The sequence below is a fragment of the Aythya ferina genome (assembly GCF_964211825.1).
Source record: "Aythya ferina genome assembly, chromosome: 18".
Taxonomy (NCBI): Eukaryota; Metazoa; Chordata; class Aves; order Anseriformes; family Anatidae; genus Aythya; species Aythya ferina.
Genome location: NC_140317.1, coordinates 1,742,428 through 1,757,719, shown reverse-complemented (window position 1 = coordinate 1,757,719; position 15,292 = coordinate 1,742,428). Strand labels below are relative to the sequence as shown.

General features: G+C 42.4%; 1 protein-coding gene across 6 annotated transcripts in view; it reads left to right on the top strand.

The window, feature by feature from the left end:
* The window catches only part of SHISA6 (shisa family member 6), a 260,223-nt gene that overhangs the window by 221,809 nt on the left and 23,122 nt on the right, over positions 1 to 15,292 (top strand). For 3 of the 6 annotated variants that reach the window (XM_084491783.1, XM_084491780.1, XM_084491779.1), the window contains one exon: positions 11,216 to 11,278. The exons of the other annotated variants lie outside the window; for them this stretch is intronic. In XM_084491783.1, coding sequence (XP_084347909.1) covers positions 11,216 to 11,278 — 63 coding nt within the window. The remainder of the gene's footprint in view (positions 1 to 11,215; positions 11,279 to 15,292) is intronic. 6 annotated transcript variants of the gene reach the window in all.

Here is a 15,292-nt window from a genome sequence, read left to right as displayed (position 1 = left end):
GCTATCTAATATTAGTCATGCAGCCTGTTCAGCTGTTTGATTTTTGAGAAACCCAGTCCATATTTATCTAATTACTTTGTGTTTGGAGAGTCGGTGAGAAGTTCTCAAATGCAGAAGAGATCACAGGCACTGACTGTCAACACCAACTAAATTTGTACAGTGCAGTTTCCCTCCAGCCATGCAGAGCTTTCTGTCCCAGAAAGAAGGTCCCTGTTCTCTTTCTCTTCATCTGGATTTCTTATGTTAATTTCCCCATTTCTTTTTCCTGATTTATGCTGGAACATGCAAGAAATGGCAGCCTTAAATATACAATAAATAAACAAATAAACAAATAAAATCAAAGAAAATCAGAGCAAATAAAGTCTGAAATGCTACAGAGAGATTTTAAACTCTAGATTAATCCTGAGTTCAAACGTACCCATTTTGGAGGGTTTATTGTCACTATTGCTTTCTAAATACAGAGGCATGGCTGCTGAAAAATTCCTGTGCAGGACAGGTCTCTTTTCCAGAGTCTCCTGCTGGTGAGTCTAGTTAGCATTGGAAAAAGCTGCACTATTTGATCTTATATTCCATTGTGTACCTGGAGGAAAAACATTTCTTCATCAAGAAAACAGCTTTCTCCAAAGATGCTTCAAAAGGTATCTGTTTCCTTGGAGAGAGATACTTGAAACTGTGTAACCTTTATCTTCAACACAGTGTTCTTTTAAAATATCAGTTTAGCCAAGACTGAGATTTTTTTTTTTTGATAGTTTTATTTTTCTGTAGGTGTATTTTTTAACTCTAGTTGCTTTAAAACAAAAGTTGTGTTTTCCTCATAAAGAGGTCTTCCAGAGAGTTTTCTTTTGCAGTTTGGCACTGATGGTTTTGAAAGAGTCAGTTAATATCTACACAAATGCACCATGAAGGAGAGATGTACTTGTGTGTAGGGAGTTCAGGGGTGGGTATAGCTTTCATGGTATGCGTTGCATCACTAGATTTAAGACACGTGTAGGAGGAAGAAATTCTAATGTGATTGAGAGTGTGAGTTCTGAGTGCTTTCAACAGACAGATGTTTTTGTGAGCAAACTTGAAGCTCCATTGTATGAGACAGTCCTTCTCACACTACCATTGTTTGCTCAGATGTTTGTGGGAGAAGGATCATTTTTCACAAAGGATTATCTTCCACCTGTTTTTGGTGTACCCACCAGGCTGTGTGATTTTTCTCAAGTGGTCTTCTTACTGTTCATTTAAGTCTCCGTTTCCTTTAACCTTGAAGTAATGAAAGAACAATACTGGTTATTGTGAAGAAGTTACAGCCTCCATACACAGCCCTACCTGTCGCAAAGCCAAGGAAAGGAGAACATTTCAAAGGAAGTGAGATGTCCCCTGTACCCACATATGCTTTGTTATTCTGCATGAGGACCACCTCTAACCATGGTTGTCCAAGCACTTCAGCCTCCAGACTTGATGATTGCACCCATCTGCCTTCGAATCATGCATTTCTGATACGTTTTACCCTCAGTTCCCCCCATGCAATCAACTATTCCTGCCAATGCTGACAGGCTCCAGAAGTGTGCATAGAAAGTCAGACATAAAGGATTAAAGCTGCAATATGTGATCTTTGGTAGCCAAAATAAGATCTTTCTGGGAAGACAGTTCTGGTACTTACAGGTGTTTGAGTCTTCCAGTTTGGACTGTGCACTGAGCATGGGGCAAAACCCATCATAGGTGCTTTATACAGGTATATGTATAAAGCATATGCACTCTCACATTATGTCCCTGTAGAGATACATACACACGTACATAAAAAACCTGCTGATAAGAAACTGTAACCAGATCAACAGTAGAATCTTAGCTTCCCATCAGTAACTTGCTCTTACAGCAAGTACTTCATCTGGGTTGACCTGGGTTCTGCCATTTCTTTCCTTCGCTCGTTAGACTAGACTCTTCATGTGTCCACATAAAAGTAACTTCAGTTTCAAAAGACTTCACCTTCCATTGCAAAAAGAAGAGGTCAAAAAGTAGCTAATGGCTGAGATGAAGTTTCCAGTGAAATCTTAGTTCATACAGTCTTTACGCACAAGATGGATTTTTTTTTTTTTCCCAGAAGAAATATCTGCCTTGAGTTCTGTTTGGACAGGGTAGCTCTGGGCATTAGTCTCTACCATATAGTGGAGCAGGAGCACCAAGACATGAGAAGCAGGCACCACCTGACAACTGGGCAGGGTAAGCACTTGGCTGGCTTCTCTCTTGCCACCAGTGAGGAGGCTGCAGTCAAGCCACCGCACAAATCCTGCTGGCAAGTCTGAAGTAGCCAAAGGAGTGAGAAACACTTGCCTGCTGCCTGACCCTGCTATGTGAGCTAACCACAGAGCCAGGCTGGCAGCAAAGGCTCCTTGTGCCCTCAGAGATGCTGCTGAGGGGACAGGCAGTAGGTGACCTTCTGTCGGAGGATGCTGGGGAGGCTCTGCCAATGTGGGCCTGCCTCCTGGGAGCAGCCTGGAGGAAGCTGAGCCATTCAGTTAATCAGAGCCTCTGCACATCACTTTGGTTTCTTGTTGCTGAAGTTTCCAACACCTGCAAGATGTTCAGAGGTGCTAAGCTCCATCGAGCTTCCACAGCTGTAACTAGTGGGATGTGCTCTCACTGCTGTGATGATGGGGCTGGGGGAGGAGAGTAACCATCCTGGGATGGAGCTGGGTTGGGGGGAGCATTTCCAGCTTCTCCATCCTCCCTGTGCTGCTGCATGGCCTCAGGAAGTGCTTTCACCTGCATTCTTCATTTTCCCCACATGTAAACCAGAAATGGTTGCACCTGCCTTACCTTCCCCACAAAAGTGATATGATTAATTAGCATCTTAGTTATGCTTGCAAAATCCTAATAAAAATCCCCAGTATGATCTGCAAAATTTGACCTGTCTGTTCCATGGGGGTTCCTCAAAGTAATAAAATTTTGCAGATGCAGGTACAATTGCTCTCTTGCTCAGCTTAAATCTGGGGCTAACAGAGCCCACCCTACCTGTAATGAGAGTATAGAGACATTTGTGAGACTTAGATGAGAACTAGAGGGAAGCCTGTATGGAAAATAACAGTTTCCATAATCAGTGCAGTATTTGGATGGCGTGGGATACTAAAGAACAGGACCATTCACTACTTAATGAGGATTAAAATAACTCTTGAATAGCTGCCTTATTCCCTGAGCATCCTGTTCAATGAATGAGTCATAGGATTACAGTTGAAAAATAGGCTGGAATGGTGGAACAAAAACCTGACTTAATGAAGATCAAATTAAAGGTTTGTGGACAGCTTTTAATCTGGCATCTCCAGTCCCTTTAACAACTGATGTTCTGAGTTCACTAGTAGCTTAATTTTTGTTTTTGACTCTTGTGTCCATTGCTACAGTCCCTTTTTTGGGTGTCAGTGTGGGTATCGTTAGCCAGGTGCAGAAACACTGCAAGGCTGAATATCCATAATATAAAAGTATAAGGTGAGTAGTTATTGGCTAAAGTACATGAAAGACAGCTGGGTTTTAATGAGTATTAGGCTTAGCATCTGTATGCTCGTCACCCTGGTAAGGCACCACAGAGTCCTGGCTGGGCAGGTCTCCCTCAGGAGGAGACCAAGGGCTCAGCCTCCGCCAGCTCCCTGGGACAGTCCCCAGTGCTGGGAGATGCCCTCTGCCACCATCCTGTCTGATCTGAACTGATGGGAGAAGGCTTCCTGTAGAGAAGGGTCGCTGTCTTCTCTCCTCACCCAGGCACGCTGCTCAGTTTTGCCTGACCAGCATGGCAGCAGTTGAAGGACATCGGTTCAGGTGGTACACCCTTGACCACAAATTGTGAAAAAAAAAAAAAAAAAGAAGCCCAATGGGGACAGGCAGATAATAAACTGGTAGCTTTGTGCCACAGGCATTTACATTCTCATCATCACTTCTTGGTCTGCTTTCTTCATTGCCTTGGGGGTCTCCATCTCTTTCAGTTCCTAAAGTCTGTAGTCTTTTGCTGCATTTATGTACTCTGGAAGATTAGCTCTTGAAGGGGATTTTCGTTTCATTAATGCAGATGGCAAACAGTTATCTTGTCATCAGAAAAATAAACTGCTTGTTATGTTCTTTGCTGAATATCTCAGCTGGAGAATAAGGCCGAAGGTAGGCAAACGCTGAGGCTGCTGAAAAGACCAGAGGGGCAGAATGCAAGAAAGTGTATTTCATAGGGGAATGGCTTCTGTTGAGTCCATTTCTTTGGTCCTGTCAAATATAGATTTCAGAGCAGTTCCCACTGCTTTAATAACTACTGCAAAACTAACACAAATTATTGCATGACTTTCAGAGCTATCATATATCTGTTATATAGCTGGCATATATTAAAAATATCCTTCCTTTGCTGTTTTTATAAGGGACTTTATTAGGGAAGACAGACCAGAAAATACAGCAATTTCTTTCCATATTCTGACACTTGCTATTTTTTCCATTGGAGATCACAATAAATCAAGTTTTTATTAACAATAAACACACATAAAATCCCTGAGACGGAAAAAAATGTACCCTAGAGTAGAGTAAAACAAAGTAGCAAAGGAAAGGTTACTTATACAAAGGCCCTTACACAAAAAGAATTGTTTCTTAAGAGCATCTTCTAGATAAGAAATACAATGGGAATTCTTTGGGGTATATTTAAAGTTTTCTTCACCAGGTACTCAGAATTTTACACCTTGAGGCAGACAATTGACTTTGCAGTTTATGCTGCAAATTAGAGCTGTCAAACCTGACCACAGGAAGAAGAGATCCTCTCAATGCTGAGATCGATACCTCCGCAGACAAAGACCCACCTCTGAGAAGAAGGGTGTGAGGGGCTATTCAGTCTATCCCGCCCTGGAGCTGACCCAGGGTGTGCTGATTTCACATGGCCATTAGAGATGCTTTCAGGTCCCCAGGGGTCTGATCCTGATCTGCTCTGGGCACTTACAGTGCCCATTGCCCATAGATATCTGAGGGAGTTCATATTGTCCCATCACCAAAGTCGCTCAGCTACTTCTTTTGTTGTTTTGGTGACCATAAAGCATTCTGCATATTCAGTGGGAAAATTACAGCTTCATGTTTTATCATCCACAGTAAAGAAGACATTTGCATTTCTTCAAATCAATCATTGGATGCCACAGCTGACACCAGACTAAGTCTTTTAAAAAATGCAATGCACTCTCAGCAAAATCTGGGAGATTATTAATTGAGAAATCTCTCCTCTCCATCTGGAGATGCTGGCTGGGGACACTGAGGAAAGGATCTTGGGAAAGTCTGGGGAGCACCTGAACCCCTCTCATGTGCCCATACCCACACCTCTCTGAGGCCTGACTCCAAGCCCAGCAGAAACCCCCTTCCTGCAGGAGACACCTGGCCTGGCCACGGGGAGCTGCCAGCCCACCTCAGTGTCACCTCCGCAGGGAGACCTGGAGAAACAGGAGGAAGGGAGGAGGATAAGAGACAATGAGAGCTTTGTGACAGTGCACAAGATTATCTGATGCCCTTAGCACTGAATGACGGCCTGCCTCAGAAGAAGCTCTCCCCTTTTCAGCGTCCAAGATGTCACTGCCACGGGCAGAATTTGGGTGCTGGGGCCTGTCCCCAGCAGTGCTGGCACTGATGGTGGCAGGGGTATGAGGTGGGCAGCACAGCTGGGGACTGGACATGCTGTGCACATTGTGTTGACGGTGGGGCCACTTCTCTGGGGTGGCTGCATAGGGCCTCCTGCAGGGACATGACCAGGCAGGAGAGGTCAGGGCAGGCTGCTTTGTGGCTGGTCCCATGGTTGTCTAAGTTAATGCAGGTGCTTATGACTGGGTCCTACCTGGTAGCATTAAGCCTTCTGGAGGGCTCGGACAGGCTGGTACCTGCAGCAGAAAGGCCACCTGAGCAAGGCAGCCAGGCCACCTAGACAGGCCCTCGTCCCCTGGCACCTGCAGACTTCTCTTTCTCCCTCCTAAAGACTTGGTCTTTTCCTCACCTCAGAGGGACACAGCCTTCTCTTGACCTGTGTCACACTTCTCCTGCACCATCCCTCATGCAGGCCCAGCATCCCATCCTTCCTGCTCCATCTTCCCTTCTCCTGTCATTAACGCCCCCACCACAGTCCCATCCCCACATGGCTTCTAGTTCCCAGAGCAGCGGTTATAGGATTCACGTGTAGACCACAGACACAGTCTTGTAGGATGCAGCATTTTTCTCTGTCCTAACTGTATGAGCCCATTTTCTTTGCAAAGAAACTTGAAACCCTTACAGCCCCGTCTGTCCATGTGGCTTCTCCCAGATTCCCAAGGCTCTGGGACCACAGGTTTTCTTTCCCACTGTAAAATGCCTCTTTCTTTCTGCTGGTTATTGTATCTGATCACTCCTCCAGCTGTGCTCAGAAATTTTGCATTGTGGTCTGGCAATTCAGAGCACTATGAATCCTTTATTTCCCTAATGGAGTTTCCTAGTAAATAGCTTTGAACTCAGATCCTTGTCTCTACAATAGATATGCTTCTGCCTAACTGGCATTTCACAATTAACAGCATTATCTTGTTAAACCTGAAGAGGTGTAGGAAGGCTCGGCCATCATTTTAAAGCATTTTATTGCTTAGAAAGTGTTTACAATAGGCTACAGAAACTGTAAATGAAGACAAGTACTGCATTCAGATGCCTGATTAGCTCAGCCATATGAAAATGCCAATAATTCAGGATAAGACTATTTTGGATGCAATTTCTTAAACAGTAACCTAAGAGCATGTGAGATTTTTCAGAGCAAATATGGGAGGGAAGGGGAGGGGAGGGGAGGGGAGGGGAATGGAGGGGAGGGGAGGGGAGGGGAGGGGAGGGGAGGGGAGGGGAGGGGAGGGGAGGGGAGGGGAGGGGAGGGGAGGGGAGGGGAGGGGAGGGGAGGGGAGGGGAGGGGAGGGAATTAGGGTGAAATAGAAAGCTGAGTCACAAGACCATGGCTCCTACTCATGCTGATATAGTCATACTGTCCTCAGTGAAGACATATCTTGCCCCAGGAGTGAGGTTGCCAGAGGAAGTCACTGCTTTGGAGTACTCTGTGTCTCGAGGAGAGAGAAAACTGTTGTTTCCCTTCTGGAATAGTTAATGTGCTAAAGTTTTGCCAGTTACTGTTTTAAATGCTCACATTTCAAATGCGTGTCTCCATCATCTCTGTGTAGCCTTTTATCTGTCAACTCCTCTAGCATGAGCAGCATTAGTAGAGAATAGGACAAACAGTTTGTATCTTTGGATGTTTTTAGCAATTTGATTTGAAAAATAGCTTTGCCATAGCCATGCTGGAAGTCCTTGCTGTCCTTAACTACACTGCATAACTGCAGCCCTATGCCTGGCTGAAATCCAGAAGAACTAGCATAGGTACCACAGGCTGCTATACAAAGCACATGGAAGTATGGAGACCTCCTGGGGATGTATCTCACTTTTTAAGGAGAGAAATGGTTGTGTAGAAATTTTCATGCTCAGTGAAGTTACCAGGTGAAAATGTCAAGGACAGGTCATCATAAAATACAATAGGCTCATTACTCAGTACTTAGTTTGAACCTTTCAAAAATAGATTTAATAATTCAATTAAATAATTTAAAGTAATAAATGATGGATGAAATAACTGGTAAAATACATAATGAATACGAAGTTGAACATGATCCCATGACGCACTCTTGTGGCAAAGAAGGCCACCAGCATCCCGGGTGGCATTAGGAGAAGCACAGCAAGTCGAGGTGGGTGATCCTGCCCCTCTGCTCAGCACTGGCGAGACACATCTGGAGTGCTGGGTCCAGTGGTGGGGTCCACAGCACAGGGGAGAGAGACATTCTAGAGAGGCTCCAGAGTAGGACCACAAAAATGTTTGAGAAATTGGAACATCTGTTGTATAGGAAGAGATTGAGAGAGCTCAGACTATTCAGTCAGGAGAAAAGAAGTCTTGGGGAGGATCTAATCAATGTGTATTGATACCTGATGGGACAAATAAAGAAAACAGCCAAGCTCTTTCACTGGGGCCCACTGATAGGACAAGAGGCAATGGTCACAAACTGGAATACAGAAAATTCCAATTAAATCTAAGAAAAAAACTTTCTTACTATGATGGTGGTGGAGCACTGGAAATACTTTCCATCAGTGGAGATATTCAAAATCTCCACTGATTGGCCAAATTGCTGGCCAAATTGCTGGCCAAATTCTGGCCAATGCTGCTCTAGCTGACCCTGCTTTGATTAGGCGGTTGACCAGATGATCTCCAGAGACGTCTCCAGTCTCAGCAATTCTGTGATTCTATGAACTCAGGAACAGAAAAACAGCTGTAAGAGAGAAGCAGTTGCTATCAGGGCACAGACACCCCTGATGCACACTGAGCAGAATGGCTGCCTTTGCAACCAAAGACCCTACAAATTCTGCATAGAGGAGACTGCTCTAAAGTTGTGTATCTGGCAGTCTCAGCAACCCAGCTGCTGGCTGTATTGACTAAACACCACTGAAATGGCAATATCCAGAACACATTTGTGCCTGACAGTTTCATGAACTGACTATAACTGAAGTCTGGCCCAGACTTTATCTCTAAAGCTTTTCAGAAGCACAAAATATTTAGACTATCTAAGAGAATAATCAAGTTGCTGATTGACAAGTCTCATGATCTAGAAATATCTACTTTTGGAGGAGTTTTCTAATAATAAATTGTTTTCTTACTCTGGCCAAAAAATATGAAAGATCTAATAGGAGTTGAAGACAGATGATTGAGAACTAAAGTATATAATGTTTTTTGGTAGCAAAGTCTAAAAATACTGCAGTTATTTCTTTTAAGTATCTGTCAGACTTACCATCATGTAAAGTCTTTTAAAACTGTATTACCAAAAGCATTTGTTTGAACTCCAGAAAACGTTAAAACATAATGTAGAAATTAGTGAGCAGAATTCTGTGCCATACTTGCTGGAAACTGGATGACAAGTATCCTAGCTGATCCCAAACCTCTGAAAGTCCCTCCAGACTGAGAGGGATTCCAGAAATATCAAAGAGTTAAATTTATGCCGTTCATCTTCTGCTTCTGTTTTCACATTAAAGTGAAAGGAGGCAGTATGGAGGAACAGAAACAAAATCACAAGCAATGACTGCAGAATTTTTGCTTGCTAAAAGTAACCGTCAATGGAAGATCAAAAGGAAAATTCTGTCTTAGGAGATCTGTCGGCCACTTACTGAAGGACTCTTTAAATGCCTGTGGGAACCTGACCTCCTTTCAAGGTTTGCTCATAACATACTGCTAGCCAGGCTAATAATTTCTAAGCTTCACTGGCAGTGTATTTGATAAGTATCTATTTTCTAGATGGAGATGCTAAGTAAGTTAAGGTACGTAGTCTGTTGACATCCAATAATAATAATAATAATAATAATAATCTCTGGTTTTAACTCTGGCTGTACACAGACATTCAGTATGTTGTGCAAGGAGATGAATTTCCAGTGAGATAAAGTAGCAGACAAATCATGTCAAGCTGTTCTTTTAATTATTATTATTATTACTGTGCTTTTTTATCCAGGGAGAAATAGCTTGTATGAGGGACTGTGACTCTAGCTAGGTTTTCAGTTATTTGTGGGAAAGTAATGTGAGACTAATTTGAGAAACATGGTGCTAATGAACCTCGATAGGGTAGATGCCATAATGGCTGACTAACCATAAAAAGTGAGTAAATATCAGTAGAAAGATGAACTGATGTGTTTCTGCATTCAGTCTTTTTGTTACTGGTGGAAAGGGAATTTGCTTATTAAATTTACAGATGATATAAAGCTCGGATGACCATAAGTCTATTAGAGGATGGGATTGGAATTTAAAATACTCTTTAAAAACTCGAGAAATAGACTGAAAATAAATTGATTAAATGGAGAAAAATGCTATGCATTGGACTGAAACAAGAAAACTAAAAAACTTTGTATTTGTTGAACAAATGGACAAGTTGCAGTTCTTTTGAAAAGCAGGAAAAGCATAATGAATCATAAACTTGATATGAACCAGGAATTTTGCATCATTATGGAAAAGGAAAATACCATACAAGTTTGTGTGAACAAGAGTAGAGCACTTGGAAAAATCCACACATTCCACTTTGTACTAGTAAGGTCTCCTCCCACAAACATGTCCCAGGCTGGGCACAAGGCTGGAGAAGGATCTAGTTTAATCATAAAGCATGCAGGGTACTAGGATGGAAACAATCAAAGGCAAAGCAAATTTTATAGGGAAGCATACAGGAAGTTATGTAATTTAGCTTGAAGAATAAAGTTAAGGGAACACAAAATAACAACTTTGGCATAAAAAAACTATTGCAGAAAGAACAGGGATTTTCTCCGTGGTCCTGGTAAACAGGAAGAAGAAATTGATCTAAAAAGCAGTAAGAAAGTTATTATGAAACAGGTCTCCTGGGGGCAAAGTGAAATATCCATGAGAGGTTCTCAAGAATAGCAGATTAGACATTAGGCATAAGATGTAAAATCCTTGAAATCTTTTCCCCCTACTTTAATACAATCCCCATACCAAACAAAAAAGTACTGGACAAAGACACTTAATTCTTTATTGAATGTTTTTCTGGAAACTTTATCTGGACAGTTACTAATCACTAAGGTAGCAGTCAAGCTGCCTTTGACTGCTTCCCTCCTACTTTTCAGCATGATGCATTTAATATGAATCCACCAGGTCTTGTGGTAGTCTCAGCTCTCAGGGGAGAGAGAGCTGCAGCCCAGGTGCAGCTGTTGAACTCTTCCTCCTGCATTATGAAGCTACTTACTTGATCCTTCCCTAGACTCTACGTGACATTGCTATCGTGTAAGGTTGTGGTCTCAGTGGGAGAGTCTGTTACCTGTGTAGCTGGTGGTAATGTCCTGGAAAGCTTCATGTGGGATGGAGGAGGAGTGGAGCTGGGGCTGTGAGGTTCCAGCAGCTCCCAGGAAGACACCACTGATATTGGTTTGTTCCTGGCTGGGCATGCTTCTTACCTTTACAGACAACTCTAATTTGCAGGCTCAGCAGAAGGGGAGCAGTTTGCTATTATCATGTTCTTCTTGCATCTGGAATTTTAAGCGAACTACATAACAGAAACTTCTGCTTTCTTAAGCATTTTCTTCTTTCTTTAATCATGCTGAGATTTCCTGTGAATACTGTGAGCTGTAATTATCATCTGTAGATCAGTGGGTTTGCTAAGCTGTTTCTTAAAGGGATCTTTTTTTTTTTTTTCTCTGTGAATTTCAGATGACCAAGAACAAAATTATAATCACCTGATACTAAACAGTGCCACCCAGACACCTACACATGGTAAGAGAAAACAAAGAGCAAAATTACACTTGTTGTAACTTTCCTCTGCCAGCCAGTAATATTTACTGGTATCAAAGCATGTTTAATGTTAATGGAATGGTTCCTATGGCAATGATGCATGAATGATGTATTCCATTAACATTAAACATAGGACCATATTTTACATTAGAGCACACAATTAAATATGGCCCGATCTTTTATAGCTTTACCTATCAACCTTGTGGTTTCCCTTGTCTGGTTGTTCCTTTCTCACTTTCACATCAGCAAAGTTCTGTGAGATTTAACCATCCAAATGATAACCAAAGAAAAGTCGATCTTGTCAGCCAAGCCCCTCAACTCATAGTGCTGCTTGTGCATTTTTTTAAGATAGGTTAGAAGGACAGTGAATATGGGGTAGGGGCTCTTAAACTGGCATGATTTTGGTATCATAATATGTGGCCAGAATTTGTGTTAGCTCTACCTTAGCTCCCTCCTTGCTTTGATTGCCTTGGCTCAAGATTAGTAGTCAGGTGTGGGCAGCATGTCCCTTCCAGCATCGTAGCAATCACAGACCACCCAGTCAAACCACCTGCCTCTTCCCAGCTCCATCCAAACCCAAACCAGTCGCTGGTTCCCACTGCCGCTGTGCAATCAGTGCAACTTCTGAGTGCACCCCAGCCCTCTGTGCTCTCTTCCCTATTCACCTCGTGCCTTGTCTGGGTCTCCTCCTTGTTTTTCCCTGCACCCTTCACCCTGTGAATGTGAGATATTCCTCCAGCACTTGCAGCTGGAACCTCCTCTCTGCTAAGGAACAAGTAAATGATGAGTAGATCTCATCCTAATAGGTATTGATTCTCTCTACCTGTTGCTCTGAATTGCTGTATTTGTTGCTCTTTGTGTTCTGGCATTTTTTGTTTTTTAACTCTTGAACTTCGTCTCGACAAATACTAGGGAACAGATTTATTGTGAAAGTCATGTGTGCTTGAATAGGAACTTCCACAATTTGTTGCAAAAAAGGGTTGGAGCCTTAAAAAAGTCTCCTCAAAGTTTTGGTCTTTTCCTTTCCTACTGGGTGGGTCTTGCTGCTGCTCAGTCTGCATGTTACCTTCAGTTGTAAGACTAATTATTTTTTTTTCCTATCTCCCAAAGCCACAGGGGAAACATCAGCTTTAGATCTTGCAGTAACATAGAAATATTTATTGAACATGATTTGAAGGCCTCAAACACTCTCAAACTACCTTTTTAAATATTTTTTTTTCTCTCTCTTTTTTCTTTTTCTTTTTTGTTTTCTTTTAATATTTACTACTTTCATGAGAAAAGTAATTGGAATGGAATTGTAATGTCTTCTTTCTGTATGCTACCACCTGTTCTTCACATCCACAATGGCCTGGGATTCCAGATCTACCCCAAAAGACACAGATAAGCCCAGTTTACCTGTGTCTGTGATCTGTGTGCAGAGGTTTTAACATAGCTCACCCACCAGATCCCTATTGCATTCAATAATTCAAAGTAACAATGTGCTAGAACAGTTAAACTTCCTTCTGAACCTGACAGATGCTTTTCTTTTTTATCTACTTGAGAGACAAAACCAAAGCAGAAGTGTTCATGATCTTGGATTAGAAACTCTTTTTTTTTTTTTTTTTTTCTTTTTTTCCCTCCACTACTGTGCCTTAAAAATTGATGGCTTTAAACTAAACAAGGGGAGATTAGAGGTTAGGAAGAAAATCTTCACTCAGACAGTGATGAGGCACTGGAACAGATTGCCCAGAGAGGCTGTGGATGCCCCATTCCTGGAATTGTTCAAGGCCAGGTTGGACAAGACCCTGGGAAACCTGATCTAGTGGGTGGCATCCCTGCCCATGTCAGGGAGTTGGATCTGTGTTATCTTTAAGGTCCCTTCCAACCCAAGTCATTCAATGGTTCTATGGTTTTAAACAGTTTGGTCATACAAAGCAATTTGAACGATCTGACTACAAATAACTGTATGATTCAGTCGTATTTGGTTCCTCCCCCTCACTCCACCCCACCCCGTGTCTGCAGGATGCAGTTGGCCTGGTATACATGTATATGATGGGGAGAGTGGATTGTTGCAAACTGGAATACCTATCAGGATGAAAACTCAGATCCTCTGGGCTGGTGATCCTATCCTCACCATCCCAGCAACTTTGTGGTTCCTTACTTTCTCCCATTATTCCCATTACATTGCCTCTCCAAAGTCATATAACCCTGGCAATAATCAGAGGAGGCTCTCAACATATGATAGATGTGGTGCCCAGGGCTCTGCAAGGGACCTCCTCGTCTAGGAGGGATGAAAGCCAAGCTCCCTGAGCTCTCCTTTCCCCACACCTAACCAGCCAGCCTTTTGCAGATGTAGAGCAAATGGCACCAGACCATTGTCCTCCCCAATGGTCTTGGGAATCATAACAGGATCTAAGTAGAGAGGAATGATCCAGATGTGCTGTTGCAGTGGAGCATCTGTTCCACCAAACAGTGTTTTGGAAGCAGCTTTCTGTACCTCTGTCTACAACTCAGTCTTTGTTCAGCTGAGACAGTTGGAGGATGGCAAACACCAGTTTCCATGGACTGGTATTTCCTGGTGGCCCATGCTCTGCTGCCTGCAGATGTCACTGTGACAAGCCCTCTCTGAATGCACACAAAGCTTATCAGCACCATATGCAAACACTCCCTTGTATTACTGCGGCAGTTTTTTTTCCTGCAAATAAACAAACTGAAATAAAATAAAGTAAATCCATGTCCATGAGGCCCAAGGGAGGAAAAAAAAAAAAAAGAAAGAAAAAAAAAAAGGAAAGAAGAAATAAAAAAAAGGCAAATTTGGCATGAGTTACATGAGCTGTTCACGTTCAACATCAGGTTCCCAGAGGTAAAAGGGTCTCAGTTTTAACTTGGCTTGTGGTTGTGCCACACAGCTTCTCAGTGCAAGGGTATGCCCATCACAGTGGGTCATGCAGCCATGAGATCATGGCGTGATTATACCAAATTCTTCTGATGCAGGAAGGAATAACCACTAATTAATGAGGGGATCGTATATAATCTTTTCTGTCAGGCTGCTATCATTTAATTAACCTAGTGCTGTTTGCAGCTCAGCCAATGCAGGGTGAGATGAAAGTCTCCCTTTTCCTGCTGCCTGGCCAGCAAAAAGCATTTGCAGAGAGGTGACACGTTTGTGCTGTCCTGTAGAACGTGGCAAGTTCGGGAAGACACTTTCCAGTGAAGACCATGATGAATAACCAGAGGCAGGTGGGTCTGTCAGCTCATGGTCTGCCACACCAGGATTTCATTTCCGCTGTTGCTGAGGACTCTGAACTCCCCATTGTGACTTTCAGCAACTCACCTCTGAAAGAAGGCTGTTGGCTTTCTTTCTGGTGTGGGTCTGTTCATGTACCTAATTAATTCCTGGGGCACTGAACATCCCATTACAGAAATTTCTATGGGCCTTTGGCGACCTCAGTCTAAATTCTGCTTTCAGTAACCTTCAGGCCTCAGTTCCACTGAAATCAGAAGTTTAATGTTGGTTCCCTTAGCTCTAAACTTCAGCTCTAGACATTAGCTGCATATTTTAGCTCCAAATAGAGAATTCCACACCTGCTTCTGGAATACTGGGTATTTTGTATACAAAAGGTGAATGTGAGTGCTCAAGAACTCATTTCTATGTGCAACTAAATTTTGCGTGTGAAATGCAGGTACACCTTTTGATATGTTAATTTATTTTGTTTATCTACTTAGTCTTTATACAAAACAAGTACATACAAAATATTCCCTTATAAAAAAATTAAAATATGAAAAAATAGAAGATAGGTGTACAGAACTGAAGCAGTATAACATTAGCTATGACAAATATATATTGACTGCCTGGGTTCAGTTTCTGTAAAGCTTATTACTTTATTTTTTACTGCTACTTAAGTTTAATCTCATTATATTTAGTGCATATTTAATTACACTAAACCGCCAAAAGCCTTGTATAAACATTTTTATGTCTATATAAATAACAAGGAAATTGCTAAATAATATAGTTAG